This window comes from Mobula hypostoma, chromosome 4 (assembly GCF_963921235.1).
Source record: "Mobula hypostoma chromosome 4, sMobHyp1.1, whole genome shotgun sequence".
Taxonomy (NCBI): Eukaryota; Metazoa; Chordata; class Chondrichthyes; order Myliobatiformes; family Myliobatidae; genus Mobula; species Mobula hypostoma.
The window spans coordinates 124,219,263-124,240,125 of record NC_086100.1 but is presented as its reverse complement, the minus strand read 5'-3'; the positions used below and the strand labels follow the sequence as shown (position 1 = coordinate 124,240,125).

At 39.5% G+C, this 20,863-nt stretch overlaps 1 protein-coding gene across 2 annotated transcripts in view; it reads left to right on the top strand.

Annotated features, from left to right (window-relative positions):
* Positions 1-20,863, top strand: part of nr3c2 (nuclear receptor subfamily 3, group C, member 2) — a 374,510-nt gene that overhangs the window by 264,259 nt on the left and 89,388 nt on the right. For both annotated transcript variants that reach the window (XM_063046454.1, XM_063046453.1), the window contains exons 4-5: positions 8,569-8,685; positions 9,778-10,098. In XM_063046454.1, coding sequence (XP_062902524.1) covers positions 8,569-8,685; positions 9,778-10,098 — 438 coding nt within the window. The remainder of the gene's footprint in view (positions 1-8,568; positions 8,686-9,777; positions 10,099-20,863) is intronic.

The following is a 20,863-nucleotide window of genomic DNA, read 5'->3' as shown; positions in this document are numbered from 1 at the left end:
TCCTAGTTGCTGTTCAGACTAGCTGTAAAGTCATATCTTGGATTCTCCCACAATTGTACACATCGGTCTAGAGATTCTGTCATGGAATTTAATCTAAAACTCAAACACTGACTGACTTTTATTGGGCCCTAGATATTGGAGAATTTGTTCTAGTTTTTCTTTATCTATGTCGTGCTTGCCGACAGGGCACCAAGCACAAATGGTGATGTAGAATGGCCGGATGCTCATGTTGTGATGTAATTTATCACAACCAATTTAAGCATCTGAAGTCTGTGCATAGTAAACACACAAGAAAATTTTAGCAACAGATTGAGGACTTTCTCTGCATTGGTCCATGGTCTTATCTGGTTTGTAGTTAGATAGCCTGAGGCAAGTACTGGATATACGCTTGAGAATTTTCGCTCTCATCCTCCAACATCACCATTCACTGCCATTGTAATTTAGTGTTCCCCTTTAATATTCTCAAATTACCACCACAATTTGTGGGCTAGACACCCATTCAACCTTCAGTGTTCCACCCCTTAATGCTCTGTACTTTGTAGGTCCCAGCTCAGCTACTGCAGGTGCCATTTTCTGATCCTTTAATCTGTCTGTTTTTCTTTGCTCACAGTAGAATGGCAGAGTAACCAGGGGAAAGGCTTCTGTGTTCTTTACATATCTGAGGTCCGTCTGTTGCACTTTGAGCCATGGGAGTGCGGCTACCTGAGCACAGAACTGGTACAGGCATCCCTTACGGCATCAGGTCTCCACACCTACGCTCTCTGAACCTTTTGGAATTTTAAAGATCTTTATCAGGTCGCTCCTAATTTTTTTTTATTTAAAGAAAAGCCACATCATTCAACCCTTGTCTGATGGCTACATTCTTGCAGTTATGGTAGCATTCTTTTAAATATTTGTTGTATTTTCATCAGTGTTTCCATGACACTTTTACATTTTACAGAGCAAAATAGTGCACAGTACTCACATGTGACCTGACTAATGTCATGGTGTGCACTGGAACCCAAGTATAGAGGAAAGACAGACTCCATGTAGAGAGAGCAACCAAAGTCATCTTCTAGCTAGTCTCCTTCCCCTTCTCCTACCTTTTTATTCTGGCATCTTTCCTCTTCATTTTCCGTCTTGATGAAGCATCTTATCCCGTAACATTGATTGTATTCATTTCCATAGATGCTGCCTGACCTGCTGAGCTCCCCCAGCATTTTGCGTGTGTTGCTTATTCATAAGAATTCCAATAGAACATGATGGCTTGGCCGAGTGCACTGTGAGATGTACCATTCTCAAAACTAGAACCCCGCAATTCGCGCTAATCAGGCATCCACATAAATAATACAGACAACATGGAATCCCTATGCCTATCAACATAAACTTAACAAGTTTAAACAGAAAGCACCAGGAGAATGTATTATAAAGAGCGAATCGCTCGAGAAAAACGCAAGGGACTCTAAATGATTAAAGATGCTGTTTAATCAACCAATAACCAATTCAGGTGCTCTAAAAACCTGTGCTGTCCGGCGCCCCACACGATCCCGAAGAGGTCATTATACTTGTTTATTCGTTACCTTAGAAATAAGTCCCAGTATTCCACTGGCGTTACCAACTAATGTTGCTGATAATATTTACCTGCTTACCCCTGACTGTTCTATCCCATTGGGAAGCTTTAGGCAAACATACCGTGGGGTTGATGGTGGTAGTATTCTGGGGTTCAAGGAAAGCTGAGTATTTTGATTGCTTTAGGGGGATAAAAACAACCTGGAGGTTATTTCCCATGCCAGACTGAGATATGGAACAATAAAGATTCTGCTGGAGGAACTAAGCAGGTCAAGGCTGATGCGGGATTTTCAACCTGTAAGGTCAACTGCTTCTTTCCCTCAGACCCACTGAGTTCCTCCAACAGATCATTTGTTGCTTCAGATTTCAGCATCTGCAGTCCTTAGTGTCTCTAGACCAGCCTTTCTGAACCTTCTTGCCCTGGAGGAACTCTTGAAATAATTTTTAGGTCCCTGGCAACAGCTGCATAAAAATTATTACATCTGCAGCTCATTGTATGTTAGTGTGGTCAGTAAGTTGTAGATATAATCTAACAATAATTAACAATGCTATTTTGAATAAAGAATGAATTTTTAGCCAGCCTTTCTTGAAAATGACATAGTTAAGCTTCGCTGACCTTTCTTGAAATTAATCTCTTTCTTTCCCATTCATAAATTATAAAAACTCATAAGGCAAACATCATAAATTTCTGTTAAGTAACTGCCTTAAGCCAAAAATGGATTTAATTTTTCTAAAGGTAGTCTTGGTAGATTTAACTTAAATAAAGGTTGTAAATTGATTTTAATTAAAAGCTTTGCTGTTTGTTTTGAGATTCCAACGGCCGTTTAAAATAATCAGCACTTTTACATGTCATACGGCGGTGATTTGTAGTTAAGTGTCTTTTCAATTTTGCTGGAGCCATTGCTGCATTTGTAAGTTGTTTGCCACAGACCAGGCACAATGGAATAGGGGTTAATAAAAGGTAAAAACGAACAGCATAGTAAATAACTAAACAAGGAAACCACAAAAATACGAAAGCTTCACAGTACAATTCACTTCTAACCTACACAATCCACCTTTTGCAATGTTTACAACAGCAAAGTGGCAGGTCAGCAGTTGAGTCGCAGTGCGTAAAAATTCCTTCTTTGGAATGAAAATTTACATCCAACTTTCTACTACACCAGTAGAGTTTGTTCGCTCCCATAAGTTAGTTGGCGGCATGTGAGGGGAAGTTGGGGAGGGTAATTCAGGAGGGAGAGGCTGATGTCACAGTCCAAGTTGAGCAAATCCACTCAATGCTCGGAAAACACACTTCACGTTCATTATCAGCCTACCGCCTTCCCCTCCATGTAATACAGCACTCAGCAGTGCTCACCATCAGCCTGCCCTCCTCCCCTCCATGCAGTACACCGCCCACCAATTATCAACGACCTCCCCTATCTCTATTCAAAAACAGAATAAGCACGGTCCTGCTGTGCACTGCCATTATGGGCTGAAAGACCTCTAACGAGATTGCAAACGGGGCTGTTCGGTCACTGCCCACCACTGCGAGCACTAGCATCGTGCTTTGCACAAAGTTCAAAACACAATGTGTAGTTTTATTTTCATTCATGGTCTCTCACAGAACCCCTGGGTTCCACGAGGCCCCAGTTAAGAAGTCGTGCTGTAGACTGCATCTCTTCTCAGTAACACTGAGGTAGATCTGCTTCAGTAGGCTCAGGACAGGAAGACGAGTTAGCATTGCAGGCAAGATCCAGATCCTGGGAAATGAAGAAATAAGGCCTGTCAGTGAACTGAGCAAAAGAGAAGCACTCTTCTCTCCACTTTTCCTGGCACTTCTAATTAATTAGAAACACAAACCTGTGCCAGATGTTTTTCAGTTCTATGGCCTGTGAGGTACAAAGATGAAGTAGCAGATCACCTGAGCTTTGCCCACTGCCTGGGCAGTACATGGAGCTGCCCCGGTGTTCCTTTTGCATTTCCCTTCAGGCAAACTCTTTTAAAATGGTACTTCCAAACTAGCACAGTGTCCCCCTACCTCTCACTGTTGACCTTTGATGTCCTGCAAGTAATATTGCTATCTTACCTTAGTAATCATTTATCCTTATCAAATAAAATTAGCCTTACATCATGAAAATACTTAACAAGTTTTGGATACAATGAAACTAAATTGCACAGATTGGAAGTCAGCACCATCTTGTTCTCCAGTAATGAATTAGTGGGGAAATTACGATGTTACTCTTCTTTATTCCCCAGATTTTTGGCTCACGAAAATATCCTGTTGTCTTTTGAATTATTTTCTAGGTAGCTTTCACAGTAACTTATTGCAGGTAACACTGTCTAATGTCCCTATCCACTTTTAATCATCTGTTTCTTTCAACTATTTCTTGGGGCAAAAAATTTATTCTGACTTTATTAATTGATGTTAATGCTGTGATGGGCTACTTAGCGATTCCCATCAAGAATAAAAACTAAATTCTTAATTACTTTCAGATTTTGATTTCAAAGACCAAACATCACCCTGTTAATATTCTTTCAACAGGATAGGGACCATTATTTTGAATAGGATGAGTCCAGGGACTGGCCTTTAACAGTAGCACCCTTTTTGGTCGCGCTCTACAAATGCAATACAGTACCTCTTTTATATTTTCAAGCAAGTAAACATTGAGCTAGGTATATCCACAACAACCTCAGATTTCTATTTCCTGTTAAGTATGTGAAATGAATTGACTGTTCCATTCAACACATACTTCCTATTTTGATTCCTTGGCTAGTGCTAATAATATTTTTGATCAAAGAATGAATGGTGGCAGTACAGTACCATTAATTTGGTGTTGTATAAAAAGCCAGTGATTATTTTCTGTAAACTGAAGTAGCACCTGAGTGAGGCCCAAGGCATCGTGTAGATCTTCCAATATTAATGGCTTTTCTCTCATGTGTTTCTGCATTGTGTCAAATCAAATCAAGTCAGACATATCTGGAACTGAGTCACAGCCAAATGGGTGGTTGGTAGGAGGGAGATGGATGGGTAGAAGGTTCAGAAATCGTGGAGAGAGAGCCCACAAAAAATTAAAGTCAGGGGAGAGTCCTGGTATTGAACGGGTGGCCAGATGAGAGTGGATAGTTGAGCCAGGGGTTGTAAGAAAGTTAGTGGCCTTTCCAGGCTTGATCTTTAAGCCAGGTCAAGCTTGGGAAGGCCAAGTTAGCAGATTATTAAGGAGAATGTGGCCATTCGATAGTAGTGGTGCTCCAACTGAGTTGGGCTGAGATGTCACTGATAGTAATTGATGGTGGTGAGTGGGCAGGGGACAGGGTGGGTTAGGTTCAAGTAGCAGATTGGTATTTGGATGTGGCACTCGTGATATTTGAGGTTGGGCAAGGCGATTGGATGGGGGCTACATAATCATCTTCCAGACTTCATAGGCTGGAAGATGATACTGTACAAAGGCAGTTTTAACACTGAAGGTGGGAAGCCATTTTATATAATATTGTCCATATAAATGAACAGCGTCCTTGGGCAACTATCTATTCTGCCTGTTTAGCATTCTCCTCTCCCTTCTACCAAAGCTCTTAGGTGAAGTTTGTTTCACGCAGACCCTTTGGATTCCAGTCCACCAATGTGATTGGCCACCACGAGTATATCCCATAATAATTGTGTGACTGAATTCATCACATCTTTTAAAATGTGGTAAAGTAGGAGAGATGCAGTAACAGCATAACAGAATCAGAAGTAAGTTGGGTAAGGAAAGAAAACAAGTAAATTCAAAGTGATGATGTGAGTGACTAGTATGCAGAGAATGAAAGCAGAAGTCTAAAAGGAGGGACACGTATATAGAATTGCTACAAAAGTTATGAATATGTAAGAGGAAGGAACACTTAAGCAGAGGAGAAAATGAGTGTGAGATGCAAAACAGAGATATTAAAACAGAGTGAGAATGATATCAACAAATCACAGAAAAAAATAGAGAGACAAATGGCTGTAGCTGGGTCTTGTGGGTAAATGGTATCTGTAAATGCAAATATGGAGTTACTGCGGAGTTAGAAGAAGCTCCCCGGTGCATATGCTTTTGCATTGATTTCATTCGAGGAGAATGGTTGCAGGAGGTTAAGGTAATTGCCAGTGGTTGTAGGTTTCTTTTTCAGTCCGATGACAGAATTGGACCAGGCACCTTCTGTCACGTGTGATTCCCATGATCTGGAGTCCTCCCCCTGTTGTATTCTGCACATGTAATGATGTGCTCGGTGTGCAGACTGTGTTTCTGACCTACGAACAGAAATTGGGTCAGTAGGTTTACAACTTCTAGACACTCACATGAGGATCAAGTTATGCTTCGGAATCATTCCAGGTTGCTCCTGCCTCAGTGTGTTGGTCACTGCTGCCAAGGCGAGGTCACCCAATATCCATACTCAAGGAGGAAAGGCTTTGTTAACCTAAAGGAGAAGAAAAAGTAAACACTGTGCTTCCTAAAGCGCAGGGAAAATACTGAGATCTTCCTGACAATCTCATGGCTAATATGTCTAGGTATGTCCCTAACTGATATCTCATGCAATTTTGCATGGAGGACGTACCTGATGTGGCATGTATCAGTCCCTCCTATCCCCTGGGAGCTCTTGCCAGTGCCTCTGCTGTCATTGCAGCATCACTCTCCCAGTAACAGAAAATATGCCCCTTTTATGGTGAGCCTGTCCCCCTCAGGCTTGGCTGCTGTTGTCACAGCACCAAGGTTAAATGTCAGCAGCCGGGAGAACTTCAAGTGAACCACACTGAAACTGACAGAGCAAATCAATGTACATTGAAGCTGGGTGTTCTCAGAGCCTCACAATTGTGCATGTTTACGGGACTTTAAAAAAAAAACACATTTGGGTGACACACAATGTTGTTCAATCACCATTAAAATGTTGTAAAGTAGTTTCTGTTTCTCAGCTGCCACATTAGGCTGAATGCTGTATGGTATAGGTCTGTCTTTGTTACCCTCTATATTCAGAATCCAAACTACTGTAAAGAAGAGGAGCAGGTGAAGCCCACTCACCCTCTTGAACAGACCCACCTGTTTAGTAAGATCATGGCTGTTTAGACTGCAGCCTTGGCAACCCGTTGGTCATGAGATCATTTCAACCCCTTGACTATCATGTATCTATTTAGCTCAACCTTAAAAAAATGTTCAAAACACAGTTTACGTCGCCCTTTGAGGAAGAGTCCAAAAACTTCATGACTATCAGATGAAAAAAAATATTATTACAATTCTGTCTTAACTGGGCAACTCCTTATTGTCGAATCTCTCATAAGAGATAAAACCTCCCGACAGATCCGATATCCACTCTTTTAAGAGCCTTCAAGATTGAATATTTCAATCAGATCTCTGAAAAACTCCAGTAGAAGGAAGGGGTTTGCTTGAATAAACAAAGTAAAGGTTCATCTGTTGAAAGAGCAGAGCAAGCATTTCCAACATTTGTGTTTCCTTTGGCTGGCCTAGAAATATTTGATAAGGAAGCTGGAAAGATACAAACAGAAAAAAATATTTCATTCTCTATCAGTACAGTCACACATTCTGATGAACAAACAATCGGTTACAGAGAAACTAATAAGAAGAAAACAAATGTGTAGATTTCTGTGTCATTTTTTTTTAACGTGGTTAATTTCCCAGAGGCCAAGCTCATCTATACTGATGTGATGGCTAACTCACCATTTGCCTGCGTTAGGTGCAAATGCCTTTTAAGCATTGTGATTGTATCTATCTTTAAAACCTTTTTTAACAGCTCATTCCAGATAACCACCACCATCTGTGTGCAAAACTTATCTCTTTTAAAGATCTTCCCTCTCACCTTAAATTTGAACCCTCAGTTTCTAGAATCCCCTGTCCGAGGAAACATTTTCTAATTTTGTATGCCCCTTATAATTTTATAAACCTCTGCAAGGTCACCTCTCAGCTTTCTGTGGTCCACTGAGAATAATCCTGGCCTATTAATTTATACTACAGTCCTCCAATGAACCCAACACCCTGATGAATCACTTTCACAATTTCTCGATTGCTACCACATCCTTCCTGCAACATGGTGACTAGAACTGTACACAATACTTCAACTGCAGACAAATCAATGTTTTGGAAAGTGCATTCATTTTGATTGTGTCTATTTTAGCATCTTTTAAAATATTGAAATTTTCACTGAAAGCATTTTGTGTTAACTCTTTCAGTTGTTAAAATGCTACCAACAATATCAAAAATCTACTGCAAAAACAGTGCTGGATATTCAGGTTTCATTGATATATCCTTATAAAGATGCTAACCAGAGCAATAATTTTCTGTAGCATAGATGTCCCATGGTATTCACCAAAAGGTGAGTAAGCCAACATTTTCCTTCACCAAAGCAAATTGCTACAGATCTTGGAACTTTATACCAGGAACTGGCATCATTTGCCATCGATTGCAATCTTTGGTTGCATAGGTTTGCTGGTCATCATCCATATATGTAAGATAATTACTCTGGACCCTTTGAACCTTAGTTATTGTAGTCAGTGACCTGCGAGTACACTTTTGCATCTCCCCCTCCCCCTCCAGCTTTCAAATCCCTTACTCACTCTTCCTTCAGTTAGTCCTGACGAAGGGTCTCGGCCTGAAACGTCGACTGCGCCTCTTCCTATAGATGCTGCCTGGCCTGCTGCGTTCACCAGCAACTTTGATGTGTGTTGCTTGAATTTCCAGCATCTGCAGAATTCCTGTTGTTTGCGAGTACACCATGCGGTTTTTGCCAAGAAAGGATGTTATTTTGTAACAATTGTATATTGTGGTCAGGCTGGCTGTAATTGCTTGCCTGATTGAAAGTTAATCAAAAATTGATGCTGTATGTTCAAATTTTAGTGCATTTTCAATAGTTAGTAATTAGTTCAACACAGTGGGTTAAAGAGTCTGTCCTTGTGCTGTAATCTTCTATGTTCTTATGCACATAATTCTATTGAATTTGTTTAGGAATACAAAAAATAATCTGCTTGATCATATAAATCTATTTTTGTTAACTTTTTACATATTCCTTTCCTTTAAATAGGGCAACAAAACTACTTGTGTGCAGGAAGAAATGACTGCATTATTGACAAAATCCGGAGAAAAAACTGCCCAGCTTGCCGATTGCGAAAGTGTCTTAATGCAGGAATGAACTTGGGAGGTAACTTATTTAATTGATTAAATCATAAGAGACAGAGACATATTGGTTGTCAGTTTGCAGTTATCATTAAATCCACAATTTATAGCCATCTGATTTGGAACATATATTTTTATCACACTGAAACTCCCTTTTTGTCATCGTAAATCCTCCCCGTTGAAATGATATCATGTTACTATAATGAATAAATTTAGATGTATCCTCTGTTTCACAGTACTGCAATATAATCAAAGAATATTTGACCAGATGTTCTTGTGCACCCACAAGGGAGCACAAAAGGCCACCATGTTCAAGGATAAAATGTCTTGTTAATAAAGTCCATCGGGGAGGATGGCATTGGGGTAGAAACTGCTGTAAGCAATTTGAACCGGAACTGAATATCTAGCCGTATCTAGAAGTAATATCTAGAAGTAATTCAGTTTTATGATAAAAAGAGTAGAAGTGTCAGATAAAAGAGAACCGGAATGTAATGGAAAACCTAAAGACAGCACCTGCTCTGGTATTTACCCATTACTTTCTCCCTCCATTGACCATGTCTTGAAGGGCACTAATGCTTCTTCCACATAGATAATGTGAGGGTACAAATCAATTTGGGGAATAGATCTATCACCAACTTAATGGGGTTGCAACATTAGGAATCTTGAAAGTTAGTTCACAATCCAGCCTCAACTGAATTCAAAGAAGTATCTTAGACTTCTTTAGCCTGGAAATTGGCTTCCGAGATGAGGCATAGTTTCATAGTCACTCCACAATGCAGACTCAAAAAATTGTCCAAGTAGTTTCAACCCACCTCCTCCCTCCCTATCTAATTTCATTAAGTAAAAGCACTTCTACTCTTGAACATTATAGATGGAGTGGAGAGCTGAGGGTATCTTGTGAGTTCTCTTTGAAACTATCATGTCACTTGGTGCAAAAGGTTTCAGGGATTTTATGTGAATCTCTATTATCTTTAATTACTGTCATTATGCAAATATGTATACTTATTCACTGGGCAGACGCTTAAAACACATGTTTGGAAGTTTAGAAGAGGATTTTACAGTCAAAATTCAAATGAAAATTATTCTAAGAAATGTATTTTTATTTTTTCTCCCTCAGCGCGCAAGTCTAAGAAACTCGGAAAGGTGAAAGGGCTGCATGAAGAGCAGCAACCTCCACACAGCCCGAAGGAAGGCATGACATTCACTGCTTCTTTGCCAGAATCCACAGGGAGCAGTGCTCTTGTTCCCCATTTCTCACTTATGCCACCCCGTATCAACCCAACCCTAATCACCCTTCTTGAAGGCATTGAGCCTGAAGTGGTTTATGCATCGTACGACAGCAGTCAGGCAGACACAACTAACCGCCTGTTGTCCAGCTTGAACAGGTTGGCTGAGAAACAGATGGTTCGTATAGTGAAATGGGCAAAAGGTCTTCCAGGTAAGAGGAGATGAAAATATTTAGCCGACCTTCGACAGAGGGTTCGCACATCCTCCTATCTTTTGTCATGCATACCAGTGCTTAGGTTCTCTAATAGTAGATCTACATTTTCTCAGATAGAAACCAATACCTTACAAAAATTTAAGATATGAATTCATCAACTGTAAAGGCATAGGATAATTGCATAAATGATGAACCAAAAGTTGAAATATGTCAAAAAATGTTTTGATTCCCTAAATTAGTGTTTCGAAATGCAGTTTATTGCAGAAGACATATAGCTCTTATCTCTAGCTCTGCTGATGTATTACAAGTTCCCAAATCTATGCACACTAATTCTATTTAAGTGGAAGATGTGATATATATTCTCATATACATACAAAGCATCTCCATTTGATTCCTATTCATGTAAACATACTAAATAGAAGCAAGTCAAATAACTAACGTTAAAGATAGATATGCTCTAAAATTTCATAGGTAGTTCTTCCATTATTAGTGTTGTGGTGCAGGAGACAAATTAAACCATCAGGAAAATGATGGGAATATCGGCCTGTTCCCTCCACACCTCCAGTGATCTTTTTACCAATCATTAGGCTGCATTTATCATCTTGAAACTGATACTCAAAGAGAAGATTTCAACACGCATTGTCTCTTCAGACTAAGTGCTGGGGGACAAGGATAACTCTAACAAATTATGCATAGGCAGTTGATAATTATATCCAAAATTAGTGCTCTGAGCTTTGGGAGCATTATTTAGCTTAAGTTGATAATCCTAACTGACCTTAATTTATTTGTATCGATTCAACTCAGGCCATTAAACATGAACTGGGATAATTTGTATAATAATGACTGAATAGTTAAAATCATGCATACAATATTTAATAGCTTGATAGTTTTGATTTTATAATTGATACTGAGAAAGTAGATCCTTTGTTTACATTCAGATAACTTGTTTCCTAAATCTTCTAGAGTTCTTGTTCCTACAAGCTAGCTTGATAAATGGGTCTTAAGATCTAATGCAATCGTATTAAAATAACTAAGCTGAATTGCAAATGCATTTGAGATGAGGCATCCCTGACTTGTGAAATCTTAGTGGTAGATATATAAGGATAAGCTTATACTACATTTCGTGCATTAAAAGTACTTTGAATTCCCTAGAAATAAGCTACTGCATTCTGAATTGTCTGGTTGTATCATGTCCCAAAGCATAAATTTGATAGTAAGGGAAAAAATCTTATATTAGCCAAAATAATGGAGCTGAAAGGAACAGCGAAGTAATGTATGAATTTATAGGTGAATCTGCATATTGCCACGATTGCAGCTTTTTTTCTTCCTTTTTAAATCTTTGCTCTATTGCCAATTTTTTTCCCAATAGGCCTGTGTTTGTTTAAGTCTGTAATCAATTGACGCACTAGCTGTCTGAATGTCAACACCCATAAAGATTAAAGCAAAATAGTGTGGGTAGTAGAAAGCTATAAGGGAGCAGAAAATATTGAAACTATTCACCAGGACAGGCAGCATCTGTAAAAAGAGAATCAGAGTTAGCATTTCAGATTGATGACCTTTTATCAGAACAGAAATTCATATTTGAAATACAATATAAAATGATTGCATCTACTATAGTTACTTCTTGCTTTCAATGTTTCCAACATGCTTAAACACTAACTACTGACTTAAACTTAAACTTAAAAACTTCCCTTGTTCAACAGAAGGTTTAACAGAATGACGCAACATTTTTGACCACACATGATGGTCATTAAGTCAGTTACAAACAGTTTGCAGAACTATTTATATTGCCATTTAGATTCCAGATATTGCATTGCTTAGCAGTGTTTCAATTCCAAAGAATCATATTTGTCAAAACTCAAAATGTTACTTTATGTTTAGTATAAAAATAGGGAGGAATAGGGAATCAACAAAATTTAATTCATTATGTACCTTCAAAAAGAATTATTAATAGCATTTGCAGACTATCTGCAAAACTAAGCACATCACATCATAAATTATAGCTTTTGGCTGTGAAATATAAAACTCACTCAGCTCACTGACAGTGTTCTTGATGATTGGGAGGTTAAGCCCCATATGGAGATTTGGAGAAGGGTCTGTTTAATTATGCTGAATTGTTCTTAAAGCCTTTAAATTAATCAGAATATTTTCCTTGTTAATCCTGGCCTCAAGGCAATTTAAGAAAAAATATGTTTGCTACCTTGAAGTGGGAGCATCACATTAGATATAACTGTTCTAGCTGATCTGGCAAGGACATGAGTGATGTGAACTCCACATTGCTGATGACCCATTTCAGGCAAAATCCTACAGCAACTTACAACCCTGGTCATTTAATCATCCTACATGCTTGGAGCTACTTGCTTCAAAGTCAGCAAGCAGAATGTTTCTTAAGAACATGAGTCACTAGAGAAACTTGAGATAAATTTCATCCCTCAGATCTTAATTTGTTCATCAGAACATAATGCAACTTTCATGAGTTGAAGGTTGCATTAACAGCCAAACTTCTGAATACCCAAGGCTAGGAAAGGGGGAAAAGAAATTATAACAATTTGAGTCTCTGGTAGAGTTTATACAAGCCAACATCATATATTGCAGCAACAGAATTTAAAAATAAAATGGTTCATTCACAAGAGAAAATCAGAACAGTGAATATTCTTTCATCACAACAGAGAGATAAAGATATGCATGATTTTGTTTATCCTATTCATATAGTTAATGTTCTCAGGGCGTAATGAATAAATGAAGAATTGTCCAAAGATCAAAAGCTTTTAACGATCTTTTCCTCGTTCTGATTAAAGGTTAACAATAAATCAGAAAACAGAGGTGCAAAGTTCTGTATTCATCGCCATTTCAATTTTGTCTCCATTATACCAGAAGTTAAATTCTTGTCCCTTTCTAAACTTTTTGTCTTTTTATTTACTCTGGAGATTTTCATAACCTCTCCTGACCTCTCCTTCCCTTTTGCTTTATCCTTGCCTTTCCAAATTGCTGACCTCACCCTCCTCCTGTTTAGTTTAATGACACGCTTCAACTCCTGATCTGTTAAATGTTTCCAGCACTGTTTCTTTAGTAGTCTATACATGTAATATTGAGAGACACTGGAGTAACCAGTTGAGCAGAGGAGAGCAAGATTTAGAAATGGAACTGCCAGAATGGAAAGATGGAAGAGAAAGTACAGACATTTGAGTCAAAATCACCTCGGGGAGGGCAGAGATGACATATCTCACTCACAATAGAAACATAGAAAATAGGTGCAGGAGTAGGCCATTCGGCCCTTCGAGCCTGCACCACCATTCAGTATGATCATGGCTGATCATCCAACTCAGAACCCTGTACCTGCCTTCTCTCCATACCCCCGATCCCTTTAGCCACAAGGGCCATATTTAACTCCCTCTTAAATATAGCCAATGAACTGGCCTCAACAGTTTCCTGTGGTAGAGAATTCCACAGATTCACCACTCTCTGTGTGAAGAAGTTTTTCCTCATCTCGGTGTAGAAAGGCTTCTCCTTTATCCTCAAGCTGTGACCCTTCGTTCTGGACTTCCCCAACATCGGGAACAATCTTCCTGCATCTAGCCTGTCCAATCCCTTTAGGATTTTATACGTTTCAATAAGATCCCCCCTCAATCGTCTAAATTCCAATGAGTATAAGCCTAGCCAATCCAGTCTTTCATCATATGAAAGTCCTGCCATCCCGGGAATCAATCAATTCTTTGTACTCCCTCTATGGCAAGAATGTCTTTCCTCAGATTTGGGGAACAAAACTGCACACAATACTCCAGGTGTGGTCTCACTAAGGCCTTGTACAACTGCAGTAGTACCTCCCTGCTCCTGTTCTCGAATCCTCTTGCTATGAATGCCAGCATACCATTCACCTTTTTCACCACCTTCTGTACCTGCATGCCCACTTTCAATGACTGGTGTATAATGACACCCAGGTCTCGTTGCACCTCCCCTTTTCCTAATCAGCCACCATTCAGATAATAACCTGTTTTCCTGTTTTTGCCATCAAAGTGGATAACCTCACATTTATCCACATTAAATTGCATCTGCTATGAATTTGCCCACTCACCTAACCTATCCAAGTCACCCTGCATCCTCTTAGCATCCTCCTCACAGCTAACACTGCCGCCCAGCTTCACATCATCTGCAAACTTGGAGATGCTGCATTTAATTCCCTCGTCTAAGTCATTAATATATATTGTAAACAACTGGGGTCCCAGCACTGAGCCTTGCGGTACCCCACTAGTCACTGCCTGCCATTCTGAAAAGGTCCCGTTTATTCCCACTCTTTGCTTCCTGTCTGCCGACCAATTCTCTATCCACATCAATACCATACCCCCAATACCGTGTGCTTTAAGTTTGCACACTAATCTCCTGTGTGGGACCTTGTCAAAAGCCTTTTGAAAATCCAAATATACCATATCCACTGGTTCTCCCCTATCCACTCTACTAGTTACATCCTCAAAAAATTCTATGAGATTCGTCAGACATGATTTTCCTTTCACAAATCCATGCTGACTTTGTCCGATGATTTCACTGCTTTCCAAATGTGCTGTTATCACATCTTTGATAACTGACTCTAGCATTTTCCCCACCACCGATGTCAGGCTAACCGGTCTATAATTCCCCAGTTTCTCTCTCCCTCCTTTTTTAAAAAGCAGGGTTACATTAGCCACCCTCCAATCCTCAGGAACTAGTCCAGAATCTAAAGAGTTTTGAAAAATTATCACTAATGCATCCACTATTTCTTGGGCTACTTCCTTAAGCACTCTAGGATGCAGACCATCTGGCCCTAGGGATTTATCTGCCTTTAATCGCTTCAATTTACCTAACACCACTTCCCTACTAACATGTATTTCCCTCAGTTCCTCCATCTCACTAGACCCTCTGTCCCCTACTATTTCCGGAAGATTATTTATGTCCTCCTTAGTGAAGACAGAACCAAAGTAGTTATTCAATTGGTCTCCCATGTCCTTGTTCCCCATAATCAATTCACCTGTTTCTGTCTGTAAGGGACCTACATTTGTCTTAACCAATCTTTTTCTTTTCACATATCTATAAAAGCTTTTACAGTCAGTTTTTATGTTCCCTGCCAGTTTTCTCTCATAATCTCTTTTCCCTTTCCTAATTAAGCCCTTTGTCCTCCTCTGCTGGACTCTGAATTCCTCCCAGTCCTCAGGTGAGCCGCTTTTTCTGGCTAATTTGTATGTTTCTTCTTTGGATTTGACACTATCCCTAATTTCCCTTGTCAGCTGTTTGTTCTAGTATAGGTACCATTGAAAGAATTCAAAGAAGAAGTGGTAGGAAAGGTTGTGAAAGATGACAGGATCCATAATTTCAGAGAGTAAGTGGAGTTAAAGGTGTTCAAGATGTTAAAGAAGGTTTTTAAGGAACAAAGATATTTAGGAAATTTTGAGAATGGTATCTGAAGGGGCAGAGCCGTTAGCACTACTGGTAATCATTGAACTTACCAGTTCAGTGAAATATGGGCACTTATTGGTCTGAATTGTAATTAAAAATTTGTTTTGGTGAATCAAAATAGGAAAAAGAAGCATTTATTGGGAAGGTCATGGTGAGGATTTTGCAAAGTACCTTTCCCACTCAAGCTATTCAGTGCATTCGAGGAGCAGGGGAATCAGTCATGATCTCAGACGAGCAGGCAGGTTTGGTGGGCTTTGGGCTCTACTTGTATTTAATTTCTTATTTTCTTATAAATTGCTTTTATTTTATGTGGACTCTTGTGGCTCATTCTGACCAGCTTTGTGTCCAGAAAATTGTCACATACTCTATGACATTTGTCTACTGTTGACGAATAACTTAATATTTATGATATTCATATTGTTATTTCAAGAACCTGACAATATACAATTCATGCATTGTCAGGTCAGCATTGTTTCTAAAGCAAAAATCCTGAGGTTAGCCATGTCTCAGCTGGACTCATCAACTACCCCTTTTCTAGGCAGCATGCATCATGCTGTCAGCCTGATATGAAGGCCTCAGCTTTTATAGAAAACAAGGAATTAAAATCAGTTGACCTTACATTACTCAATCAGGGCAGCACATGATGCACTATGACACTGATGCATTATGCTTTAACACATTACCAATCTACACTCAGTGGCCACTTTATTAGGTGCTCCTGTATATTCCCTTGTTAATGCAAGTATCTAATCAGCCAATCATATGGCAGCAACTCAATGCATAAAAACTGAAAGACCTAGTCAAGACTTTCGTTTGTTGGCCAGACCAAACATCATAATGGGAAAGAAATATAATCTAAGTGACTTTGGAGGAATGATTCTTTTGCCAGTTCTGAGAAACTGTTGATCTCCTGGGATTTTCATGCACAGAAGTCTCTGGAGTTTACAAAGAATGGTGCAAAAAAGCAAAAACCATCTCATGAGTGGCGAGAATGCCTTGTTAATGAGAGAGGTCAGATGATAATGGCCAAACTGGTTCAAGCTGACAGGAAGGCGACAGTAACTCAAATAACCGTGCATTAATCAGTGGTGTGCATAAGAGCATCTCTGCATGCGCAACATGTCAAATAGATGGATGGGATGCAGCAGCAGAAGACCACAAGCATACATTCAGTGGCCACTTTATTAGGTACAGAAGGTACCTAATAAAGTGGCCACTGATTGTATACATCTCTGATAGTATACTTGTTAGTGTGCTCCAGCACCATATTAATGAATTCATTAAATCATTAAATATAACCAAATTAATAACTGTCAAAGAAAATATTTAAATATTTTATGCAAGTACAATAACCAGCAAAAATTAGGCATGTAATAAAAGCTAAGAAAAAATAAATCTTTATTGATATACACCCTATCCTCATTATATGCGAGGGATACGTTCCTTGAAGTTGATGCATAATGTGAAATCGCATAATGTGAATAATTATTTAAATGGAGAAAATAGGGATGCGTTCCAGAGGGCTTCATAAATATGTTTTATCTGTAACTTACTCACATTTTTGTACCAATACGACACAAAAGCAGTACCACAAGGCAACATTCGTATTGTATTCAATGTAATAAATCATAGAAAGTTAACATCCTGTGGTGTACAGTACTTACCAACAGTGGCAGGTGTGTTCGCTCCAGGAGATGAGTGGTTGTTGTGGTGTCGGGCAGCTTTACACGGATAAGGTGGATGGTTGTGGTCATCAGGATAACATCAAGCACAGCAAGGGTGAAAGAAGACTCACAGAACTCTTAGAGCTGCCGGCAGCAGAAAGATTACAGCGATTTGCATAAAGTGGTGACGGTTGTTTGCTTAGCAGCATTTTGTTTATCAGCATAAATTTGCTTGTAGGTAAGAAGGGTTGACGGCAGGGAATGACTGAAATGCTGACTCCGTTCTAAACTTGGGTCCATGTCCATCGCCATTTGTGCCAAGTGTTCCGACTTCCACCATTCCCTCACCGTTGGTAAACTCCCGGAATTTTCAAAATCGTCTATTGCTTGCAGCATCTGAGAGACAGTTTGCCGTAAAAAATACGCCTTGAATGTGGATATCACACCTTGGTCGACTGGCTGAATCAGCGATGTTGTGTTAGGCGGCAGGAAACGCACTGTTATGTTAGGATGAATGCTGTCCAAATGTTTAGGATGGGCTAGCGCATTGTCAAGCAACAAAAGAACTTTAAAGGCAAGATTCTGTTCCTGGCAGTTGATACCGCGCTGTTTTTAATTTCCACTTTTTTTTTCAAGTCTTGAAGCGGTTCCCTGCCTCTCGGCTGATGGCCCAAGACATGACATCGGATGCTTAGGAGGCATAATTAGATATTTCAAGCACAAAATCACTACACCGTAGGTAAAACCAACAAAAGTTTAAGATCGTGCATCCACACCTTGCCAAAACCAATGCGAGAGTGGCGGGAGAGAGATTGTGAGGCGCACACACATGACTTGTATTGGCGGAAGGCAGTGCTCCTTGCATTAACTGTGAATTTTGGACGCATATACCAAGACGTTGGTAGAAATAAGTTCCTCGGATAACTGTGAATCCACATAGTCTGAAGACGCATATAACGAGGATAGGGTGTAGTTGCTATTGTGACTTCAATTTATCATAAAAGTTTTAGCCAGAGATTATGTTTGAGAAAAAGCCAATCTCTGCACATTAAAAACCCAATATGCAGTAAAGTTATAATTGTTTATAGGTTATTTTATTAATGTTTATATTGGATGAATAACAGCTAAAATCCCTGGCAGAACTCTCATGCAATTCTTTGAGAAGTGACATGGTATCTTTTGCATGTATCTGAGAGGACTGAGCTTCATCTGTTTAGTGCCCCTTCCAAAAAAGAGACTTCCAGCCGTGTTGCAGCTCCTCCAAATTGCACAGAAGGGCCTGGCAGAATTATGCGTGTAATTCACTGGAGAATTACCGGATTCAAAACTATCTTACTCAGAGGAGGGTATTGGTAGTTAGCCACGTTTGCCATCTAATTTTATGTGGAGTGTGGAAATCCTGCTCTGATAATTCAGCAAACCTCAGGTTTAACAAGGGAAATGACAACATAATATACTGTATTTTGAAATTCTTAAATGAGTCACTAATTTTACCTAGGAAGTATAAATCTTCTATACAGCTCTATCCACAGTGACAATGTTTTGAGATTGTGCAAGGCATACTCGCGTATATAAATGCAAGTATACATTTTTATTAGTTACACCATCTAACCCACACTGTCAAAAAAAATGACAATGACCGATAACCCGACTTGAATTCTACATTTCTCCCAAGATGTTATCCCCCATTTCATTTACAGTTTCTCTGTATGTTCTTCGGTCATCTGTATGGAAAGGAATAGAGGGAACATGCCGGGGTAAGAGTAGTAACATTTAAACAGTTTGGATATCAGGAAAGCCACAATGGAAATAGAGGGAAATGTACAGGAAATATTTTGAATAGACCATATATCATCTCTAACTGCCCATCATCAACCTGTATCAATTTATTTAATAATTGGTCTTGCATGTAGCACATAGCACATCCAAGATCTGAACTTCAGGTCTTTGTATCATATATTTAATAACCACCATAAAAAACAGGATCTGTTTGATTAATTGTTCTCATGGGCTCAAGTATCTGCCAGTTGACATTATTAATCAGGAAGAGCAACTAACCACTATGAAGCCAATCAACCAAAACACTCAGATCATTTTTGCAAAATGGTTTCAGTTTTAATACTGCTTTCCACATGGCCAGAGCATAATACCACTGCTAATTAAAATTACAACATAATAAATATATTTTGAAATTCTTTAGTGAGTCATTGCTTTGATCTGTAAGTCATAGATCCATTGCAACCCTCAGTGACTGCATTGCAAAAGTACTTCATTGCTTGTAAAATGTTTTGATATGTCTTGGGATTGTGACAGGCACTGTATAAATGCAAGTATTAGAGCTACCCACACCATCCAACCCCACACAGACCAGGAGAGACTTCTAGATCTGCTTCATTTCTCCTTGGTATTTTTTGCAATATTTCCACAGGCCTACACGTGTGTGAGGACTGTGCATTAGAAACATAGAAACATTGAAAACCTACAGCAATAAAGGCCCTTTGGCCCACAAAGTTGTGCCGAACATGTCCCTACCTTAGAAATTACTAGGCTTACCCATAGCCCTCTATTTTTCTAAGCTCCATGTACCTCCAAAAGTCTCTTAAAAGACCCTATCATATCTGCCTCCACCACCGTTGCCGGCAGCCCATTCCATGCACTCACCACTCTCTGCGTAAAAGACTTATACCTGACATCTCCTCTGTACCTACTCCCCAGCACCTTAAACCTGTGTCCTCTTGTGGCAACCATTTCAGCCCTGGGGAAAAACCTCTGACTATCCACACGATCAATGCCTCTCATCATCTTATTCACCTCTATCAGGTCACCTCTCATCCTCCGTCACTCCAAGGAGAAAAGGCCGAGTTCACTCAACCTGTTTTCATAAGGCATGCTCCCCAATCCAGGCAACATCCTTGTAAATCTCCTCTGCACCCTTTCTATGATTTCTACATCCTTCCTATACTGAGGCGACCAGAACTGAGCACAGTACTCCAAGTGGGGTCTGACCAGGGTCCATGCATGTGCCTACGTTCTGATCTTGGTGGTGCAAATCTCTTCCTCTTTATGATGTAGTCACTTTTGCTCACTACATGCTTCACTAAGCTATTCATACTGCAGGCCTGGATCTCTAATTCTGAGAACAGTGCTGATTTCAACATGAGATTACAATTGCCTGAGGACAGCAGATGCCAGCATGATCTGTACTGGTTTTGCGGGTTGGGATCAGACAGAGAGTAATGGGAGATGGGGTTAGAGGGGGAGAGTGTAGGTGATGTGGACTAAGAATGGACATATGATAACAAGGGAAGGTGACCCATAGACTGATAGGACTCAGGGATTGCAGGATAAGAACAGGCCCTTAACCCGACGCACTATAAAATTAAATCATAGCTGGTATGTACCTCAACTCCATTTCTCCATTTTCCTTAGTACTCTTACCAAAGAAGTCTATTGATCACAGTCAATATTCAATTACTTCAGCATTCATTACGTTTAGGAGAGTATATTTCAAATGTTGGGAGTTAAGATCAAAGGTTTATAGAACAGTACAATAATTTGTACTATTTACCAGCCCCTTCTGATGAAGACCAATATTTCACCGGTCCTTTTGTTCATATTTTATATCTATCAGCTTTTAATAATTTCTAAATTTGAGTTGCTGAAATTCTGTTGTT